Source organism: Macaca thibetana, chromosome 3 (assembly GCF_024542745.1).
Source record: "Macaca thibetana thibetana isolate TM-01 chromosome 3, ASM2454274v1, whole genome shotgun sequence".
Lineage (NCBI taxonomy): Eukaryota > Metazoa > Chordata > Mammalia > Primates > Cercopithecidae > Macaca > Macaca thibetana.
Window position 1 is genome coordinate 15,042,121 of NC_065580.1, and position 23,333 is coordinate 15,065,453.

General features: G+C 39.7%; 1 protein-coding gene across 3 annotated transcripts in view; it reads left to right on the top strand.

Moving 5' to 3' along the window:
• The window catches only part of TCAF1 (TRPM8 channel associated factor 1), a 52,189-nt gene extending 29,264 nt beyond the window's left edge, over nt 1-22,925 (top strand). For all 3 annotated transcript variants that reach the window (XM_050784921.1, XM_050784918.1, XM_050784920.1), the window contains exons 3-9: nt 10,632-11,626; nt 11,915-12,012; nt 13,147-13,360; nt 14,012-14,251; nt 15,108-15,445; nt 16,923-17,173; nt 20,134-22,925. In XM_050784921.1, coding sequence (XP_050640878.1) covers nt 10,632-11,626; nt 11,915-12,012; nt 13,147-13,360; nt 14,012-14,251; nt 15,108-15,445; nt 16,923-17,173; nt 20,134-20,143 — 2,146 coding nt within the window. In that variant the 3' untranslated portion in view covers nt 20,144-22,925. The remainder of the gene's footprint in view (nt 1-10,631; nt 11,627-11,914; nt 12,013-13,146; nt 13,361-14,011; nt 14,252-15,107; nt 15,446-16,922; nt 17,174-20,133) is intronic.
• Nucleotides 22,926-23,333: the final 408 nt, after the last annotated feature.

Below are 23,333 nucleotides of genomic sequence, written 5' to 3' on the forward strand. Positions count from 1 at the left end.
TTCCATAAGTGTCATCTGTTATGTATGTATGTCTGTACTTACTCTTTAAATCAACTGATTATATAATCAGTTAAGTCATGGAAATATAAATAATATATTTATATTATATATTGATCTAAAGGTTAAGTATAGAGATATGTATATCACAATTGTTTGATACTCTCAATGTGATTTTAGAACTGAATTTGGCTTTTGCTTTATATATTTTCAAAGCTATATTTTACGTTTATAAAAACTCATGACTTTTTTATGGCTCATACATTTTTGACATCTAAAATATTATTTCTTGCATTTAGTATTTTTCACCTTACACTCTATTTTGTCTAACATAATTATGACTCCTACTTTGTTTTATTTGTTGATCTTTTTATTCTGTCTTCTGTTTTTAAAGATATATCTCTTAGTACAAATCTGATTTTTTAACCCAATTAAGAGTTAAAAATGTATATAATTAAGGACATTGATATTTTTATATAATTAAAGACATTGATGTTTTTCTTCTAGGTCCATCATCTTATTTGATGTTCTTTGTTAAACATCCTTGTTGCTTCTTTTTAAATTTTCCTTTGATGCCTTTAGCTTGATTGGAGTTTCTTTTCTCCTTCTCTCTGTTTGGAAATTATACACAATTTTTGTATCATTATTGTAACTACCTTTAATTTTTCCCAGCTCTTTCTTTTAAATTTTTCACACTTAAGGAAAAGTCAGAATAACATAATAATCACGACACCCTTTACCTAGATTCACCAGTGGTTACGTTTTGTCACATATACTGCATAAGTATACATAGGAAGAGATTATTTGGCCTAGCCATTTGAGAGTAACCTACAGATCTCAAGAATGAAGGATGCAGGTGATAGGTATGACACATCATACCTGACTACTTCAGCCTGTAGCTCCTAACAAGGACATTCTCCCATATAACCACAATACAGTTATCTCGCTCAAAACATGTAACATTGATAGAATGCTGTTATCTAATGTCCATGTTCAAATGTCTCTAATTGTTCCAAAAATATCCCTTTTTTTAGATTTTTAAAAATATAGGATTTAATCAAGTTTCTGTATCATGTTTCTTTAGTCTCCTTTAATCAAAATAGTTCCCTAGCTTTTTAAAAATCTTCCAGGACATTAGTATTTTTGAAGTCTGCAGTTCAGTTGTTTTATGGAATGGCCTTCAATTTGGCTTTGCCTAATTGGTTTTTTTTTTCCATGATTACACTCAGTTCACACATTTTTGGCGAGAAAATAATTTATGTTGCTTTCATCACAGTGTCACAAATTAAAGGCGCATGAGCTCAGTTTGTCCAATTATTGGTGATGTTCAAATTGATCATTTAATTAAATTGGAGTTTGCCAGATTTTCCTATTTTACTGATTTTATTTATTATATTTTATTTCTATTTATTTTATTCCTTTTCCCCTTTTTTAAAAAACTAATTTAGTGTGTGGTGTGACAATTTGAGATCTGTACGAATATCCTGTTTGCCAACAACCTTTCACCCAGTGGTTTTAGCTTTCATTGGTGATCTGTGCCTGAGTAAATATTTATGAAAGTGGCTACTTCTACCACTTCTGAACCTTTCTTCAAAATTCATCTCAGGTATCACATCTTTAGAAAGCTGTCCCTACTCCTCTCCTCTCATTCTGATATAGATGAGTCTTTTGTGCTCCTATATTAACCTAATATCATAGCACTTACCTCAGGCTACGTGTTGGTTTACTTGTAAATTTCTCCAAGAACTGATTGACATCCTTTGGTAAATAAGACCTTTGCCTCCCCACCTTCACATTTACTGTTAGGTTTGTTCTTTTTAAATGTTTGTTTTAGTATCACTCTATACTCATGGATCCTTTTCTTTTAAGATCGAATTTTTTTACAATCCATTTATAGTCAGTATTTTTTAAAGGTCAAGTTGTCTCACATTTGGCAAGTTAAAGCCTCATTAAGCTGTCTCCTGGGCCCATCAGTTTTTTTTTTTTTTTAGTATTTACTTAATTTCTGACATAAAACGATGTTGCAAGTTTATGTTGTACTTTTCTGGTTCAAAACCTGGATTCAGCCATTTCCTCAAGGAATGCTAGTTCCTTTTAGTGGTGAATGGTATTTAGAAACCAAGATCTAAAGCATGCTCACTGCTATGGTGTCATCATTTCTGGGTTCCTCAGAAGAGACAGCCATGATATCTTTTAATCATACATTCATACTGATACCCCCAATTTTAATTCAAAACCACAGGATTCTTCTTCTCTTTCACTCATTCCATATTAGTATTCTTCTGCCATAGTGAGAATCCTGGTTTCAGCAGCTTCAACATTTCCTTATTTGCCCAGTCCAGTAATACACACAAATGAGTTTCATGATTACTATACCCATACTATTACCAATAACAAACTTGATAAGTTATTTTTACCTTCCGAATATACCACCCTGAGCATATAGAGTCCAGCAAGTACTATATTCAAAAGTATTTGAGTTGCTTTTTACATTTGGGCCTATTTTATTCCATGTGGGGTTTTCTCCATATTTGTTTATTTAATTTTATTTTATGAATGCTAACAGTTAGCATGGCTACAATAGCAGAATACACATTCTTTTATGTGCACATGAAATATTCATGAAGATAGACCATTTGCTGTGCTATAAAATAAGCCTTAGCAAGAGTAAAAGAATTGAAATCATACCATGTATGTCCTCATCACAGTGGAATTAAATTAGAATTAAATAACATAAAACATATCTGAAAAATTCCTAAATATTTGTAAATTTAAAAACGTGTTTCTAAATACTCCTTAAGTCAAAGCAGAAATTACAAAGGAAATTAGAAAATATTTAGAACTGAATAAAAATGAAAGCATAACATGTAGAATTCCATTAAAACATTGCTAAGAAAGATATGCCTTTAAATACTTTTATTAGGAAAGAAGAAAAGTTGAAACTCAATTAACTATGTTTCCATATTAAGAATCTAAAAAAGGAAATTGAATTAAACCAAAATTTGTAGAAGAAACAAGGAAATAATAAAGAGAGCAGAAATCTGTGAAACAACTTAAAAAAAAAAAAGTAAATCACTAAAACCAAAAGCTGATTAGTTGAAAAAAAGTCATTAGAAGTGATTAACCTCTAGATAGACTATGACAATAGGAGAGATAACACAAATTATGAATTTCAGGAATAGAAGAAGGAACATTAGTACTGATCCTACAGACATTACAAGGATAATAAGGGAATATTACAACTTTATGCCAATGAATTTGACAACTTAGATGAGATAGACCAATTTCCTGACAGACAAAAATTACCAAAATTGGTACAAAAAGAAACTTGAAATATATGCTAAATAAATTTAATTGTAATTTTAAACATTCCAACACTAAATGCAATGTGGTATCCTGGATTGGGTCCTAAAAGACATTGGTGTGAAGACTGATGATATTTATATAAAATCTGGAGTTTAGTTAGTAGTATTTGATCACTGTTGACTTCTTAGTTTTGACAAATGTGCAATGGATGTTTTACTATTGCAAGTTTTCAATTTTCTTACACTTCAAAATAGAAATTGTATTTAAAATCAACAACACAAAGAAAATTCCAGGCCCAGACAGCTTCATTGATGAATTTTATCAAACATTCAAGGAACAAATAATACAAATCCTACATAAACTCTTTTTAAAAATAGAAAAGGAGGGAAGATTTTCCAACTTGATTTATTAAAACAGCATTTCTCTAATACTGAAACCAGAAAAGGACATGGTAAGAAAGCTACAAAACAATATCCTTCATAAATATAGATGAAAAAGTTCTTAATAAAATATTAATAGAATACAGAAATATATAAAAAGAATAATACATTATGACCAAGTAAGGCTATCCTAGGATGAATGACTGGTTTAACATTCAATAATCAGATTAACTCACCATATTAATAGAATGAATGAGAAAAACCGGGCATGGTGGCTCACACCTGTAATCCCAGCACTTTGGGAGGCCAAGGTGAGTGGATCATTTGAGATCAGGAGTTTATTTGAGACCGGCCTGACCACCATGGTGAAACACTGCCTCTATTAAAATATAAAAGTTAGCTGGGCATGGTGGTGTGTGCCTGCAGTCCCAGCTACTGGGGAGGCTGAGGCGTGAGAATTATTTGAACCTGGGAGGCGGAGGTTGCAGTGAGCTGAGATCGTGCCTCTGTACTAAGCCTGGGCAACAGAGTGAGACTGTCTCAAAAAAAAAAAAAAAAAAAAAAAAAAAAGAAGAAGAAAAACCATATAATTCAATAATACACATACAAAATATTGACCGAATTCAATACCAAATCATACCAAATTATGATAAAATTTCAGCAAATGAGAAATAAAAAGGAACTTCTTCAACCTGATAAAAATGTCTATGAAAAATATATAGTTAAAAATATTCTTAATGGTGAATACTGAACATTTCCCCCTAAGACTGAGAACAAGACAAGGAATAATACCTGCTCTCACCTCTTCTATTCAACATTGTGCTACAGGTCCTACCCAGTGTAATAAGGCAAGGAAAATGAGGCATAGAGATTGGAAACTAAAAATAAAAATTTATATATGTGTTTTGTTTTTCTAGAACACTGAGCCAAAAGACAGGAAATTATTGAATCTTGGTGTCAGAAAACAAATTTAAAAGAAAAAAGTATTTTACACATTTAGAAGATTTTTAAATGACAAGATCCATTTAAACATGAAGTCAGCAGAGCATTTCCTAGAATGGAATTATTTTATTTTTATAAGTATTTGCAAAAAGCATGATCATCTATGTAAAAAAAAATCCTAAAATATCTACAGAAAAACTATAATAATTAATTTTAACATGGTTGTAAGATACAAAAATCAATTTACAAAAACCAATTACTTTTTTAATATATTAGCAACCAACAATTGGTAATTAAAATTTAAAAATACAACATTTAGAATAGAACCCAAATTATGAAGTAATAAGTGTTAAAGTTAACAAGATATGTCATGAGACCTGTATGGTGAAAACTACAAAACATCTTTGAGAGAAATTAAATAAAACCTAAAGAGATGGAGAAATATACCATGTTGATGGATCAGAAAACTTGATATTTTAAGATGTCAGTTTCCCCCCATTAACCTACAGATTTAATGCAGTCCATAGTTCAAATTGATTCTAAAAATATACAAATGAAATAGAACTAACACAGGCTAGTTTTAAGACTTTTTACAGAGATGAAGTAGTCAAAACACTTTGATATTGGCATAAAGATAGACATGCAGATCAATGAAACAGACCAGATAGTTTAGAGATAGACCCACAGATTTATGGTCAATTGTTTTTTGACAAAGTTGCTCAGGTAATTCAATGAGGAAATGACAGTCTTTTCAACATATGGTTCTGGAACAACTGGTGAATTGTGACCCTCACCCCACTCCATAAAAGCAAATATTTAAAAATAGATCTAGACCTAAATGCAAAAGCTAAATTTTAAAAACTTCTAAATGAAAACATAGGAGAAAATATCTGTGACCTTGACCTTTGCAATTTTTGCCTACATAGAACACAAAAAGTACATAAACCATAAAAGGAAAAGATTAATAAATTGAGCGGTTTTTTTTTGTTTTTTTTTTTGTTTGTTTGTTTTTTTTTTTGAGACGGAGTCTCGCTGTGTCGCCCAGGCTGGAGTGCAGTGGCCGGATCTCAGCTCACTGCAAGCTCCGCCTCCCGGGTTCACGCCATTCTCCTGCCTCAGCCTCCCGAGTAGCTGGGACTACAGGCGCCCGCCACCTCGCCCGGCTAGTTTTTCGTATTTTTTTAGTAGAGACGGGGTTTCACCGTGTTAGCCAGGATGGTCTCGAACTCCTGACCTCGTGATCCGCCCGTCTCGGCCTCCCAAAGTGCTGGGATTACAGGCTTGAGCCACCGCGCCCGGCCTGAGCGTTATTTTTTAAAAGTAAATAGCTTCTTCAGTTCAATAGTCAGTATTAAGGAAACAAAAAGGCAAGCCGCAGACTGGAAAAAAAATATTCGCAATACTTACATCTGACAATGGACTTGCATTCAGAATACAGAGAGAACTCTTACATTCCAATAATAAGACCACCCATGTTTGTTTGTTTTTGTTTCTGTTTCCTGAGACAGGGTCTCCCTTTCTGTCCCAGGCTGAAGTGCAGTGGCACAAACATGGCACTCATGCAGTCCTTTCTCCTCAGTCTCCTGAGTAGCCGGGACTACAGGTGCACACCACCACACCTGGCCATTTAAAAAAATTTTTTTAGACATGGAGTCTCGCCATATTGCCCAGGCTGTTCTCAGCCTCCTGGGCTCAAGCAGTCCTGCCTTGGCCTCCCAAAGTGCTGGGATTATAGGCATGAGATACCACATCCTGCAAGTTTGTTTTTTTTTTAAGCCTAAATATTTTAACACATTTCACAAAAGATAAAATATAAAAGGCCAAAAAGCCCATATGATTGTATCATTAATCCTCAGAGAAATGCAAAAACTAAAATCACAATGAAATACCCTATGGCACCATAAAAATGGCTAAAATTAAAGACTCACTATATGAATTGTTGACAAGAATGTGGTTTTATACATCGCCAGTGGGAATATAAAATGACACAACCACTTTGGAAGATGGTTTGGCAATTTCATATAAAGTTAAGTGACAATTAACATACAATTTAGCCATTTCATCACCCTTTATCCAAGAGAAAGGAAAACATGTCCACACAAAAACTTGTACATTAATGTTTAGGGCAGCAAGCCCAAACCAAAGACTACCCAAATGTCCATCAACAGATGACAGGATTAACAAAGTGGAGACTATCCCCAGGATGGCATAATACACAGCCATAGATGAGGATGCATTATGGATAGTGCCACAGTATGCATGGTTCTCACGAAGTTATTCTGAGTGAAAGAAGCCAAACTCAAAGGAGTACATACTTTATTATTACATTATATGAAGCTTTAGAAAAGACAAATCTAATGTTTATGGATAGAAAGTACATCAGTAGTTGCCTGTGGTTGTGTGTGGGACCTGGATTGATCATACTGGGGCAAAAGGTAGCTTTTGAGAGTGATAAAAAAGTTGTATATTTTCACTGTGGTGGTGGTAGTGGCGGTTACTCAGATGTATAAACTTAGCAAAAGCTCATCAAGATGTACTTTGTGAATTTTATCACATCAATGAAGATGATTGTTAAAAATGGGCATGTTTGAAATTTCAACACCATTTAAATGGGTGCAATTAAAGAAGTCTCATTCTCTTCCCTATTACTTGTAATCTGTTCCCAGTAACTCCTGTAGGTACCCAATTTCATTAGTTTCTTTATTTTTTTTCTCTGTTTGTTTTTGATGGAAGTATATGTGCATAGATACATATTGTTCCAGATATTTCACAAATTAAACATAGCATACGATGCATAAATTTTTGAAACTTGCTCTTTTCTTTTTTATATTTAAATCAACCCATTTACCATTTTTAATTTACTTTACTATATATATTTAAGTGTACAACAAGTTTTGATATACAGAGCAAAATGGTTACCATAATCAGACAAATTTACATATCCATCACCTTCCGTAGTTACTTCTGTTCAATATGTGTGTGGCAAAAGCACCCTACTCTCTTAGCAAAATTTCAGTATACATTATTCAAGATAGTCTTCATGTCATCCATAGTTATCTAGGCTTATTCATTCTACCTAAGTGAAAATTTCCACCCTCTGACGTACTCCTCCCTGTTTCCTCCCCTCCTCATCCCTAGTAGCCACCATTGTTTTATTCTCTTTTCCTATTTGACTTTTTTTGTTTCTTTGTTTTTGTTGTTGTTTGAGACGGAGTCTTGCTCTGTCACCCAGGCTGGAATGCAGTGGCGTGATCTCGGCTCACTGCAAGCTCTGCCTCCCCAGTTCACGCCATTCTCCTGCCTCAACCTCCCGAGTAGCAGGAGGCGCCCGCCACCGCGCCTGGCTATTTTTTTTGTATTTTTAGTAGAGACAGGGTTTCACCGTGTTAGCCAGATGGTCTTAGTCTCCAGACCTTGTGATCCGCCCGCCTCGGCCTCCCAAAATGCTGGGATTACAGGCGTGAGCCACCGCGCCCAGCCTAATCAATAACTTTTTAGAGTAGCCTGTCCCATTTTTCCAAGAGAGAGGTAATATATCTTCTTAGAACTTTCTGATGACATGCAATTCATACTTAGAACGTTCTTCTCCATTTGTTGCTGTTGTTCCCTTGGGAGTTTAGTTGGGTGCTTCTCTTTCATGCTGTTAATTCTCGTCAAATATTTGGTGGTTCTTGTCTATTTAAATTTTAAATTACATTTAAATCCTAGGTTGATCATTATTGATTACTGCAGAGCATTTTCTTGGGACAAATGATAATCCTTGGTCCTTTGTTCTCCTGATCTTCTCTTTCACATGTATGCAGTTAGAGTCTTCTGTTCTCATGGCTTTCTGATCAATCAGATTCCATTTGATTTATATTTTTTATAAATGTCCCCACTATCCCAGTTTGCAGATGGCACTCTTCTCAAAATCCCGTGCTATTATGGATTTATTTATTTATTTATTTATTTATTTATATTGAGACGGAGTTTCACTCTGTCGCCCAGGCTGGAGTGCATTGGCACGATCTCAGCTCACTGCAACCTCCACCTCCTGGGTTCAAGCAATTCTCCTGCCTCAGCCTCCTGAATAGCTGGGATTATAGGCACCTGCCATCATGCCCAGCTAATTTTTGTATTTTTGTAGAGACAGGGTTTCACCAGGATTTATTTTTTTAAATAACTTTTGTTTCACTTCAGAAGAGGGTAAGGAAGAAAAGTAAAATCCAACTCATTTTTTCAATATATGAAAAAACTACTTAGCCCCTACTGTATATAAATCATGGCTGTTGGAACTAATAGACAGATGCCTCCCAGGGTGCCCCCTGGCTAAGCACTGAGCAAGACCTCATGTAGTCTCATTGTTCAGATGAAGTTCTAATAACTCAGTGTCTGAATCTCAGCTTTGCAGGTTTAATATCTCTCATCTTGTCAGTAGACTCGTGTAGAAATCCTGAAGCTGATGTATTCACTTAGAGCACAGTAGCCCACCTCTTCACTGATTTTACTCTTAAAAAAAAAATAATTGCATGAAATCTGTAAAGAAGGCCAGGTGCCATGGCTCATGCCTACAATCCCAGCACTTTGGGAGGCCAAGGCAGGAGGATTGCTTGAGCCCAGGAGTTCAAGACCAATCTGAGCAACATAGTGAGCCCCCCTCTCCATTAAATTAAAAAATCAAAAATAAAAGAGGAAAAAAATGTATAAACAGAACTCTAATTATGAGAACTAAAACACATTTTTCATTAAATTTTGCATACATGTTTAAAGTACTACAATTAAAAATGAATTTTAAAAAAATTTTAGAGTCACCAAATTAAATACAGACTATCCAAAATGTTGCTTGAATAAAATAAATCAATGTTACAAATCTAGAATATTCTGGTTGGCCTAGCCAGTGACTTCTTTCTCTCATTAGGCAGGTGATCATGGAAAGCAATATTATAATCACAGAGTTGTTTGGTAAGCCTCAAAACAGAGCAAGAAGAGATAGTTGAATGATGTTAATGATAGTTGTTTATGGAGTTAGAGACTCATCTGCCAATTAGTATGGTGGTAGCTGTATCTTTTGCTAAGACGACCATAGCTTTCCCATCGGTAGAGCTCTGCCAGCCATAGAGAGTACAGCACGAATACTGCAAATTTGTTGTCTACCTGACCCCTATTTTTTGGTGTTATCTTACAGCTGCATCCTGCTATACAATTGCCATAGCTTTACCTAACAAAAGTGACAGAACCAACTCTGGAATCTCAAGCTAGAGAAGCCACTCTACTCCTTAACCCCACCTTATCCAGTGTTCCATCTCAGTTCGGATCTGTGGGCATCTTGAGGACTTCTAGGGCTGGGTTACTACCCACAGACAGTAAACAGATGGTGCTGAGCAAAACCTTATAGCATGGATGTGCATCGCTTCTGTTGGGCAGGCAGTGAACAAGTGGAGTTCTAGATGCAGACAGTAAAGTCCTCTTGGGCTCCAGTAACCAGAAGTTCCCACTAGAGTTGAGGCCAGTCAGTTCCCCTACCCCACCTTTTGAGATAATGATTCTTCACTAGCACTACTGACTTGGCCTTCCAGACTTTATTTGTAGGAAATTAGCAGCAATTTCCTGCATTTATAAATAAGACGCCTTACAAGGAAAAAAAAAAAAAACCACGATTTCCCATTCTTTTTTTTATATATGTATTGCTTAGAGGGTTGAAATAACCATGAACTTAAATCTGGAGTATTTAAGACATGGTATTGGGTAAACACAGCAGGGCTCCCTTTGCAATTTCCATTGGAGAATTTGTACTCTAAGAATGAGCAGAGCAGAATTAACACTGAGTCCCTCTGCCACCCCTCCAACAAGTCTCCATACCCAGTGAGGTCAGATGTGTCCATTTTGTTCTCCCAACTTTCCCCTAAGAACTCAAAACAACAATATTAGCAAAGTTAACACATCTATAGCACTCACTGTATGCTGTCCACTGTTCTAACAGCTTTGTACAGAACTGTACCTCATAAAGAATGCATGTGTCTTTTGCAGTTGTGAAGATGACCTCTCCGAGGACAGAGAGGAGCTTCTGCATGGGATTTCAGAGCTGGACATCAGCAACTCGGATTGTTTCCCATCCCAGCTGCTAGTGCATGGGGCTTTAGCCTTTCCTCTAGGGTTAGATTCCTACCATGGCTGTGTTATAGCGGCTGCCCGCTATGGCCGGGGCCGGGTGGTTGTGACTGGCCATAAGGTATTATTCACCGTTGGTAAACTGGGCCCCTTTCTGCTCAATGCCGTCCGCTGGCTGGATGGGGGCCGCAGAGGCAAGATCGTGGTGCAGACAGAGCTGAGAACCCTGAGTGGCCTCCTCGCAGTGGGGGGCATAGACACCAGCATCGAGCCCAATCTGACCAGTGATGCAAGTGTCTATTGCTTTGAACCCGTGAGCGAAGTGGGGGTCAAAGAACTGCAGGAGTTTGTAGCAGAGGGTGGCGGGCTGTTTGTTGGAGCCCAAGCCTGGTGGTGGGCCTTCAAGAATCCCGGAGTGTCCCCTTTGGCTCGATTCCCAGGAAACCTCCTCCTCAACCCCTTTGGCATCAGCATTACAAGCCAAAGCCTCAATCCAGGGCCCTTTCGTACTCCTAAAGCAGGGATAAGGACCTATCACTTCCGCTCCACCTTGGCCGAGTTCCAGGTTATAATGGGCAGGAAGAGAGGAAATGTGGAAAAGGGCTGGTTGGCAAAGCTGGGACCAGATGGTGCAGCTTTCCTGCAGATTCCCGCAGAAGAGATCCCTGCCTACATGTCTGTGCATCGACTCCTGAGGAAGCTGCTAAGTCGATACCGGCTCCCAGTAGCAACCCGAGAGAACCCTGTTATCAATGACTGCTGCAGGGGTGCTATGCTTTCCCTGGCCACAGGGCTGGCCCACTCCGGAAGTGACCTCTCTCTGTTAGTCCCAGAAATTGAAGATATGTACAGCAGCCCCTATCTGCGCCCCTCAGAATCTCCTATCACCGTCGAGGTCAACTGCACCAATCCAGGTAAGGAACAAGGGTTGGGAGCTCAGTATTACGGGAACGGAGGAATGGGGACAGGCTGACGTCAGCAGTCCATTTCACGGACCCGATCATGTCCAGAGGGTGGTCTCCATTTTTTACCATGAACTTTGAAGAAGATAAGGGTTGGGATTTTAAGTACTGTTTGGAAGAGTTGAGTCGGGGCAGCATGAAGGGGAAGATATGTGCTTATGAGGGGTCTCTGGTGACGCTGGGTGGAGATGGCATCATGGAGGAGGGATAAAGTCTGCCTACCCCTCCTGCTTTTGGCAGGCACCAGATATTGCTGGATGAGTACTGGGCTCTACATACCTGGAAGGCAAATTATAGAAGTCTCACTGCCTGAAGCTGCTGCCTCTGCCGACCTGAAGGTAAGGCCATGCCCCACCTCACCATGTGACATGCAACCCAAAGGCTTTTCCTAGCACAGTCAGTATCTTATTTGATCCTCACAAAGCCCTGTTGGTAATACAGAGCAGGTGATTTTACCCTTGTTTTAAGGATGAAGTAACTAAGGTGCAGAAAAGCTGATTGATTGATTGATTGATTGATTGAAATGTATAGAGCTAATACAAATAAGTGCCCAGGACTCGTACCTAACTAATTTCTGGCTCTTAAGTTTTGTGCTTTTGACTTACATCCTAGAGTAGGGAATAAGAGATATGAAATGGAAGGTAACCTCGCACAGAGTAGGCATTCAGTAAATCTGAGTTCACTGTTCATCTCCGTATCCATTCCCATGGTAGCACAAGGTCTTTCTGACTTTGGCTTCTTCCCCGTGACACCCAAGACCATTCCTCAATTGCCCAGTTCACCTTCCCTCTGTCAGTTTCACGTAGAGATACACCCCATTTGCAAAATGAGCTTGCTGTCCTTCCCTATCCCCCTTGAGGGTCACTGTGATGGTTAGCATCTATTCTGTACCTGTGCCTATCCTGGAACTTGGTGAGCATAAACCCAGGGAAAAGAATCCTAGGACTCTGCCAAGTACCTGCCCAGGAAGAGAGCTTGGAGAAAGGGGAGAAACTGAATCAACCCTCCACTATCTTAGCCAGATTACACCGCCTCCCACTGGGCCCTCTCTCTGATCAGCAAAAGGCAGGGTTCCCTCTGCCCCATTCCAAATGCCGGAATCACCACCATGAGATAGGCGACCGAGTGTTCTATTTGTTAGCAACACCAGAGGACTGGGCATGGGAGTCAGCCCTCCTCAGAATTGGCCTTATAGGTTACACCTGGCACTCCTCACATTAATATCTATCTAACATGACCCATTATGGAGCTGTTTGAATGCCTTGGGAAAATATTTATACATTCTTCAGCCCATATGCCCCAAGGAATGCTACAGTTTCGCGGGGGTATCACACATGGTTCATCAGTGGTGGGAAGGCTGGGCTCGCGTGGGGTCATGGCTGAATGACCCATCCTGAGTCCCTTGCTGGGCTCTCTTCTTCCACCCATTCGTGTCCCATGGTGACTCTGTGGGGGGAATCTCTCTGCTCCAGATACAGATCGGCTGCCACACAGATGACCTGACCAGGGCCAGCAAGCTTTTCCGAGGCCCACTCGTAATTAACCGGTGCTGCTTGGACAAACCCACAAAATCGATCACGTGCCTCTGGGGTGGACTCCTCTATATAATTGTGCCTCAGAACAGCAAACTGGGTTCTGTGCCCATCACCGTGAAGGGGGCTGTGCATGCTCCATACTACAAGCTGGGTGAGTGGAAGCCCTGGGTGCTCCCAAGGGAAGGGGAAGAACTGGGATGACTCCAGAGAGCGTGGGAGTCCAGGAGGTGACTAAAGCCTGTTTAATGCACAAGGAGAGAGACATGGACTAATAGAGGAAGGAGGGTCAGCTTCCTTAGATTCGGCTTTGGGGTTGTACAGATAAAGACCAAACCACATCCTTGGGGACTTCATAGAAAAAGCATAGAGAAAAGGGATATGGCCTCAGCAAACTAATGCAGGAACAGAAAACCAAACACGACGTGTTCTTACTTGTAAGTGGGAGCTGAAGAGTGAGAACACATGGACACAGGGAGGGTAACAACACACATGGGGGCATATCAGTGGGGTGGGTAGCAGGGCAGATGGAGGGAAAGCATCAGGATAAATAGCTAATGCATGCTGGGCTTAATACCTAGGTGATGGGTTGATAGGTGCAGCAAACCACCATCACACACTTTCACCTATGGAACAAACCTGCATGTCCTGCACACGTATCCCGGAACTTTAAATTAATTTTTTTCAAAAAGAGGAGGGATGTGGCAGTTCATGATTTTGGTGTTCTCTTCCTGGAGTCCAAGCTGTATGTTGTCATTTGTGGGATTTGGGAAAGGATTTCAAGCTCCATGATCTCTCTTCCTAGGGGAGACCACCCTGGAGGAGTGGAAGAGGCGTATCCAGGAGAATCCAGGGCCCTGGGGAGAGCTGGCCACGGACAACATCATTCTGACCGTGCCGACCGCAAATCTTCGTACTCTGGAGAACCCTGAGCCGCTGCTCCGCCTCTGGGACGAGGTGATGCAGGCTGTGGCACGACTGGGAGCTGAGCCCTTCCCTTTGCGCCTGCCTCAGAGGATTGTTGCCGACGTGCAGATTTCAGTGGGTGGGTGCTCCAAGCAAACCCTCTGTGCATGCTGCCTCCGAGCGCCTTCCTGTGCTTCATCAGCCATGCAGTAGGCAGCCATTAGGGGAAACATATTTTGCTAGCAAGACATATAGATGTATCCTTGATATTTAAATGGGAAGGAAATATATATATAATATATATATAACAGTTTATGTCAGCATGTCAAGGACATCAAGAAATGCCACCTGAGCTTTCACAGGCATTCATCAGGGACTTCAAGCCAGTAAAAATGGCAGAGGGCCTTGACCTAGGTCAGAATTGTTGGGATGGAACAGGGATATTTTACAACTTTATGAACACACTGAATAAAGTGATCTTTGCCTATGGTCAAGGAACATGAAAAATGAGGGAAATATACAGACATTAAAGAAACATGGGAATTTCTCTGGACCCTCATTTTCTTCTCTTATACAGATGCTCACTGTAAACTTGTGTTGATGTGGCAACGCCATATCTGAACAGTGAGAGAGGAGCTACCTTAAAGAGCTCTGAATTTTGAGAAAAGGTTATAGTGACACAGGTTCCCATGGATAAGGCATCCTCATCAAAATAGAAAAATTGAATGGTAACATGAATGGCTCCTTATCTCTAAGCTGCGTCTCCTTCCATAATCGCACTATTTTGTGTCAGAGTGAAGATGATGGAATTCTTACAGAATGAGAAGAGGAGAAGGAACACCTAGCAGGGTTTGGGTTTGGGTTGCTTTTCTGAGCGTTATGGTGTGCTGGAATTTGGCTGGGGTTACTGTTTTCAAACAGACACAATACACAGAAGAATGTTACCAGTTAAATGGGGAGGACCCTAACTCTCTCTTCCCTCCTGCATTTTCCAGGCTGGATGCATGCAGGGTACCCCATCATGTGCCATCTGGAGTCAGTGCAGGAGCTCATCAACGAGAAGCTCATCAGAACCAAGGGGCTGTGGGGCCCCGTCCACGAGCTGGGCCGCAACCAGCAGCGGCAGGAGTGGGAGTTCCCACCACACACCACCGAGGCCACCTGCAACCTGTGGTGTGTGTATGTGCATGAGACGGTCTTGGGCATTCCTCGAAGCCGTGCCAATATTGCTCTGTGGCCCCCAGTTCGGGAGAAAAGAGTCAGAATCTACCTGAGCAAGGGTCCCAATGTGAAAAACTGGAATGCATGGACCGCACTGGAAACGTATTTACAGGTACTGGGCAAGAATGGCAGGTGACGGGGGACCCCTACTGTGGGGACCATCTGGGGAACTGTCAGATAATATTCTAGTGGCCCAGAAGACCTCCCATGGCCCCTGTCTCCCACACCAGGATATGGGGGCCCTGACAAAGTCCAACTGTGACAGTCGTATTGATGATGTCTCTCCGTGTATCGCTTTGCATGACCCTCAAGTGGATTTAATTGCCTGAGCCTCACCTTCCACCCCATAGAGCTACATGATAGTAAATAGAAAGCACTGAGAAAGGTTAAAAATGGTAGAGGCAAATAAAGTACTATATATGTACTCACTGTCTCTGGCTTTAAAGCCAGACATACCTGAGACTGAAGCCAAACTCTCCTACTTAATAGCTATCTAAAACCAGTCTCCCCTCCCCCATACACATAATCCATAGGCTATGACTTACGTTTTTTTCCTTAGATGAATGTACCATCTTCTCATTATGCCTTGGCCATGCCTCAGAGTCCCCGTTATGTAGGCAGTCCAAGAGTCCTCACTGACCTGGACAAGGAGGTGGCCTTGCCTTTGACCAGTTGTTTAATGCCCAGTTCCCTCCCTGCAATGCCTGGATCAGTTCCTGGCATGAAACTGGAGAGTTTCATCACCTTGAATTTCAGAACTCAGTCTCAGGCCAAGCATGCACTATTCTGGTTCTTCCACCTGCTGGAGGCTCTCTTATTCATTCCCACTGCCATGAGAATTATGGGAAACAGCCAGCGAGGCTCCACTTCCACCTTGTTATGGCTGCTTTGCCCCAGGAACACCAAGTTTCTCACTGGTGAAATAAATGTGAAGTTGGTCTGGAGAACTGCTCAAGTGCTTCATAATTCAAGCTCTGTAACTCAACAGCCTCAGGATGGCTGCCTTTATCAAAAATTACAACTCACTCTTAATTCTAGTTACCCAGACAATCTGTAGTCTTCTACTTCTATCCAAGTCACTTTTTTCCCCAAAGGCCATTTTAATAGCCTTGCACATTGACAAAGATCTATGATTAATGAGGATTTCTTTGTGCCAGGATGAGGTGGAAGTTTCCCTATTATTGAGGTTTCACTTTTCAACTCTTGAGAGATAAGAGGATTTTTCCAATTCTGCCCATTTTAAATCCTTGTGTAATATCGTATCTCCATTTGCATGATCTAGTGGGATATATGGATAATGACAGTGGTAGAAAATATTGATATTAAGCATTGCAGTTATTACCATGGCCCTCACTGATTGAGTGTTCACTTGGTGTTGAGCACCGTGCTGGTCCCAAGGCCCTTCCTAAGATTAGAATGTGGGAGAGCAGGGCATGAGGCCAGTAGGCAAAATGGAGGAGAGCAGGTCGGTGATAGACGTGAAGCTGATGGGTAAGGGGTTACATACACTAAGTTCACTTATTATAGTGGTTCTTGTTGGACCCTCTTTTATTTCTCAATCTCACCTGTATTTTTCTTTCTCTTTCCAGCTACAGGAAGCCTTTGGTTGGGAGCCATTCATCCGTCTCTTCACCGAGTACAGGAACCAGACCAACTTACCCACAGATAATGTTGACAAAATGAATCTGTGGGTCAAGATGTTCTCCCACCAAGTGCAGAAGAACCTGGCTCCGTTCTTTGAGGCCTGGGCCTGGCCCATCCAGAAGGAAGTGGCTACCAGCCTGGCCTATCTGCCTGAATGGAAGGAAAATATTATGAAATTGTACCTCCTCACACAGATGTAAGGAGTGCCCATCGAGGTGGCAGGTAGAGAGGTTTGGGGAGGTAGGCAGAGGTGGGGATTCATTCCTCTACCTCTGCCTACCAGGGTCTGGCCTTGTCCTCTTAGTTCATTGCCTTATACCTTATTACCGACTTCTGTCTCTAGGAAGTGGGTTCAGAACACAGCCAAAAGTGGAATCAGAATTTCTCAGGTGCAAGGGCTTCTGTTTCTGCATCTTATTCCTCTGCTCTCAGCTGCCACATTCCCTCCTAACCCTGCACTGGCCCAGTTCTGAGAGCTTTGGCACCTGCTTCTATATCAGCCCTGATTCACCATCATAGGCCATAGCCCAGAGGGGGTAGTTCTCATGTTGGCATCCTGAGGACTCCCTTTGGGCTTTTGTTTTTGATCAGTTGTTCCAAAAACTTGACCATAAAACTCAACTGGAACACAAATTTACCATGAGACCCAGACAGCTCCCGGATGGGCGCATATATTTTGTGACTTGAGCAGTTTTCAAAGTGCTAGACAAGCATTCTGGTATAGTGGGAAGAGCCCAGAACTAGGTAGGGTTAGCTCTTGGGAAAGTCATTTCAACTTGGTACTCTCATTTCCTGTGTGTAAAATGGGGATAAAAATTCCCAGTTCACAGGGTTGTCTGGAGGTTCAGACTGATAAATTCTGAAGAAGCTTGTGAGGTCTGCAGAGCATGTCATCTAAGGGGTTTTTCTATTTTATGCTGGTCCACAGGATAATGAGCTTACTATTTTCCATCCTCTCTCCAGAATTTAGAGGTTAGGATAACTCTACAAGTAGCTTGCCTGTGTTCAAATTCTGGTTCTTTCACCCACGAATTGTATAACCCTGGCAATTTCCTTAACTTCACTTGATTTAGTTTTCTCATCTTTAAAATAGTATCTATCTCATAGGATTATTGTGAAGATTACATTTTATAAGACCTCTAAAAAGCAATGGAACAGTCCCTGGCAGGTAGTAGGTGTTGAGAAAACGTCTGCTGCCATTATTATTATCGAATTGACTGATCATTTTTATGAGCTAGACTTGACTTTTAGATTATATTTACAGAGGCGGTTGTAGTTAATCCTAGCCCATGTTGCACTTTATACAGCAACCTCTGAAAGGATTCTGCTATGTTGCCTTATGAATCTAAAGGAAGAGCTCTAGAGAAGAGAGGAAAGGAAGAGAATTTAGAAATTAACAATAGGTTTTTTAAAAATAGCTAAAAATTTTAGTTTTTTAAACTTAGATTTGTAAAGCTATTTATAAGAACCCCATTGTGAATTTGGAGCTCTTCCTTGGATCTCCTTACCCAGTTCTATCTTACAGATCCAATTCCTTCTTTGATTAAATCAAGACTAGATGTCTTGAAGAAACGAGATCAATTCCATAATGACATTTGGCCTTAACAAACAGAGTGTATCTGGTTTCATGACAGTGTTTATATTTCTGTAACGCAGATTCAAGACACAGCCCCTGTCGAGTTACTCACCAGTTTGGCAGACAAAGTCCACACACATAGAGGACTTTACTTTGAAACAAGATAATTGGATAGAGTTCACCCAAACTTACTTCCTTTTAATTTTATTCAGAATCCCCTATTTCTTTATAGTTTTAACTAAAGTTGGCTCCTTTTGATTGATGTCATATACATCCAGCCAGTTTTTCTTTAGCTCACTGTTTATTTTAATTATTTTAATATATCATTTTATTTGCTTAATTGGTAATTGGGTAGATATGTAGACTGTAAGATTTGACCTATAGAGTTTTTTCTTTGGATTTTTTTTTTTTTCTTGAGATGGAGTATCACTCTTGTCGCCCAGGCTGGAGTGCAATGGCACGGTCTCAGCTCACTGCAACCTCCACCTCCCAGGTTCAAGCGATTCTCCTGCCTCAACCTCCCGAGTCGCTGGGATGACAGGCGCCCACCACCACACCCAGCTAATTTTTTTGTATTTTTAGCAGAGATGGGGTTTCGCCGTGTTGGCCAGGCTGGTCTCAAACTCCTGATCTAGGTGATTCACCCACCTCGGCCTCCCAGTAGATTTCTTTATAATGTTATTTGTCAGTCCTGGGATTATTTCTCCTGATTGCATGAATATCCATTGCCTAGCTGCTTTAAACATTAGACATTGGATATTTGTTCAACATTTAAAATAATTGTTATCAATTATTAGGTGTATACCAGTTATTGTAGTGATTCCTTTATATAGATTGTTTCATTTAATCTTCACAATAATCTCATGACATGGCAACTATTATCACTCTCATTTTATTTTATGAAACAGAACTGAATTTAATGAAGATAAGGTAAATTATCTGAGGCTATATTGCTAATAAGTGGTTGATCTGGGATTTGAATTCAGGCATTCTGATTATAGAATGGGCATTCATAACTACAGTGCTTTGAATGACCCAATCAATGGGTAAATAAATAAGCCAACCAGCAAACCAAAGGATCATTATGTCCCTACTTGCCAGAGCTTTGGCTGCATATACTTACCCATCATCTATTTTTATCAGAACAAAAAGTCATTTTGTTTATCCCAAATGACAGTTCAAAGAATTTAAGGTAGGCTCCTGAAGTGCTTCCCAATATATAGTGCTGGAGTGAGCCCTTTAGCATCAGCCACATCTTTTAGGTTCTGGGTTATTCTTTCTAGGGTACCATGAAAGTGTTCTCTAGTTTGTTGGATTTTGAATGATGGACTATTTCGGTGAAGTACCTGACTCCCAAAGATCCCAAACACTGCAGGTTCTCAGAGAGGAAATTAGAACCTCCATCTTTGAGAATATGTGTATCCATTCTTGCCCTCTTTAATATATTTTTAGCAGTACATCCCAGGGATATATTTAAAATATAAAGTTATCCATGTTACTTCCGTGTCTAAAAGCCTCCAGTGGAATTTCTAATTTGAGATAATGAACTAAACATAAGTTTACCTTCCCTCCCTCCCCAGGCCCCACTGAAATTGAAGTCAAGAAATGCAAAAAGGAATTGACACATCTCAGCAAAGAAAACTGAAGGGATTTGGTTATAAGTGGAGAAGATCTCAGCACATTTCTGGAAGAGAGAAAGTGGATGAAACATGATAATGAAAGAGTGAAGAACCTTTCAGATAAAATATAAGCTGATCTGAACAACATAACCCCAAAGAGACTTGAGCACCTGAAAAGTTTGTCTACTGAAGAATTACTCCGGTTGTAAAATTGAGCCCTCTCCTACTCTTCCCCAACTCTTATGCACAGAACACAGGCAGTCTCCACTATTGATACCCATTAAAAATGTCTTGTTATTGTTGCTGTTGTTTGTATAAAGGAATTGAACAGACTGCCTGCAGAGATATAAGAGTTGGTGCTCCAGAAAAAAATTTATCTTCTAGTGGAAATAAGTGCCCCCAGCCAGTAGCTGATTCTCTACTGACAGCTGAGACCTCCTACTCAAGTGCCTGTTGCCTTCAGGTATAGAAGAGATTTGCTGAAGAAACAGACCTAACCGTACAACAGCAGAGGAAACCCATGCTGACTGTTATAGAAGTTAACAGTTATGTTGATTCTTAAATGGGAATAGTGAGTTAGAAATTCCCAGACATGGGTGATGGGGAGGGAAGAGGAATAAGAAAAGTCACCAGATAGAATTAGGGGCCTTGAAGATATGACAAACTCTGAGGGAAACAAAGACAATGTAGAAAGAATAACTTAATTTTAATTCCATCTTCAGAGAGAGTTGAGGTGTATTTAAGATGAAAAACAGGATACTACAAAGAAACAGAAAACTCAGGAGTTCGAGACCAGCCTAGGCAAGATGGCAACACCCTGTCTCTACAAAATAATTTTTAAAAATTAGCCAAGCATGGTAGCATGTGCCTGTGGTCCTAGCTACTTGGGAGGCTGAGATGGGAAGATCACTTGAGCCCAGAAGTTCAGGGCTACAGTGAACCATGATGGTGCCACTGTACTCCAGCCTGGGGGACAGAGTGAGACCCTGTCTCTTAAAAAGCAGCAAAAGAAAGAGGAAACTGAGAATAAGAAGATCTCTTTGAAAATAAAATAAGACTGCTATAAGTATTTGGTATACGGTCTGGAAAATAAAGTTGAGGGAATCTCTCCAGATAAACAGCAAAAAGAGATAGAAAATATAAAGAAAGAAAAGAGACATAGACAATCAATATTTAATGTTAGGAGTTCCTGGAAGAGAGAACAGAGACAATGTAGGTGAAGAAGTAAAAAGAAAAAGAATTGAAGAACAGAGCAAGCTAAGTCTCCAGATTTAGAGGTCCCAATAAAATCTACATCTAGACACAATATTGTAAAATTTTGGAATATTAAGAATAGAAGGAAGAGATTAAAGTGGCCAGGGAGAAAACAAATGAGGTCATCACAATTAGCTCAACACAAAAATGGATGAGAAATAGACTGCTGACAGATTTATCATCAGCAACACTGAATGCCAGAAGTCAATGGGTCAACATCTTCACATAGCTTATGGAAAATTTTTATACCTAGAATTTCACAGTAAGGCAAACTGTCAAGAAGAATATCAAAGTGAAGACATTTTCTGACAGGCAAATTTTCAGAAAGTCTCCCTCCTTTGCACCCTTACTGAGGAAGTATCTTGAGGAAGCTCTCCAGCAAAATGAGGATGAAAACCAGGAAAGAAGAAGGAATGGGATCCATAAAACAGCAGAAAGAAGAAGAAATGGGATCTATAAAACAGTGGACCTTACTTAGGATGTCTCATTCTAGAGTGACAGTTATCCAAAAGGATGTCTTACTCTAGAGTGACAGCTATCCAGCAGACTAATTTCAGATGAGAACACAGTCTTGGGCTTTCTGGGAAGAATGTGCATTCAGTGCCATAGATGGTATCATTGAGAAGCTGGGATGCTTGAGAAGGTTATTTAGTCAAGAAAAAGACAAATCAACAATATGTCAAAAAATTCAGGTCCAATTATAGAGCAAAATAAAATGAGGCATGATTTTGAGTTATTCATGAAAAATAAGAAGAGGCTTGATAGGTACATTTCCTTTTCTATGGCACAGGCATGATGATATTGGGTGTGTAGGGAAGAAAATATCCTAGAAAGAAAATATAGTAAGCTCTCAGTAAGAAGTATCTAGCCAAAATAATGTTGATATCATTATTAGTATTCAGTGTTCAGATCAGCCTATTGACAAACTGTGAAAGGCTTCATTTTTTATTCAGAACTGAAGTTGAAAGTAATTAATGCTGACAAAGGGAAAGAAAGCAGAAAGAGATTGAGAATTAGAGGAAGATAGGTGGAATCAACGGTAGAGATACTTATATATTCAAAGTGGGGATGAAAAGATCTTCAGTTAATGGAACAAGAACTAGAGGATTAGTATATTGTTCAAAGCTATAAATCAAACCAATAGATGTATTAAAAAGTGATGTAACTATCAGACTTTTGGAGAGAGATGGACAAAGGAAAGTGGAGATAGTGTAAGTTAAATCCTTATCTTTTGTAATGGGGAATTATTAAAGATGGTGTAAAGTCACTAAGTCAGGAAATTATTGCTCAAACATATTATTTAAAGTTAGAAAGTTAGTTACCAGACGATCTAAAATAAATATTGTTAAAAGCATTACCTCTAGGGAATGGGACTAGATGTAAAAAGGGTGGGATGGGAAACTGTGTTTTTCATTTTAAGTCCTTCTGTACTATTTAATTTTTTACCTTGTGCATGTATTACTTTGAAAAAATTTCTAATAAACCCAAATAAAAATCTTCCAGTGACTTCACATTGATTAAGATGCAACCCAGCTAAAGCTTTTAACATGGTTTTCAAGGTCCTCAAGTACCTAGGTCCACTTGATGTGTCCAGGCTCATGATATCTCCCCACTAGTCTCTTAAGTATCTTCCAGTTGTTAAAACACATTAAGTATCTTCCAGTTATTAAAACACACTTCACATTCTTTTGTTTGTACAGGTGTTCCACAAAAAACAAAGCCTACTGCTGATCTCACCATGTCTGCTGAGTAAGCTTACCAGCTAGTGGTTTTTTTAATATTTGTTGCATGAAAGAATGTCCAATACAACATTGAATGAAGTTTGCCAACTTTATTCTTTTCCAAGAAGGCCTTTGATGTTTGCCCCTTTTCTGGGAAACATTTCAAGAAGGACCCTCCAGGGCCCT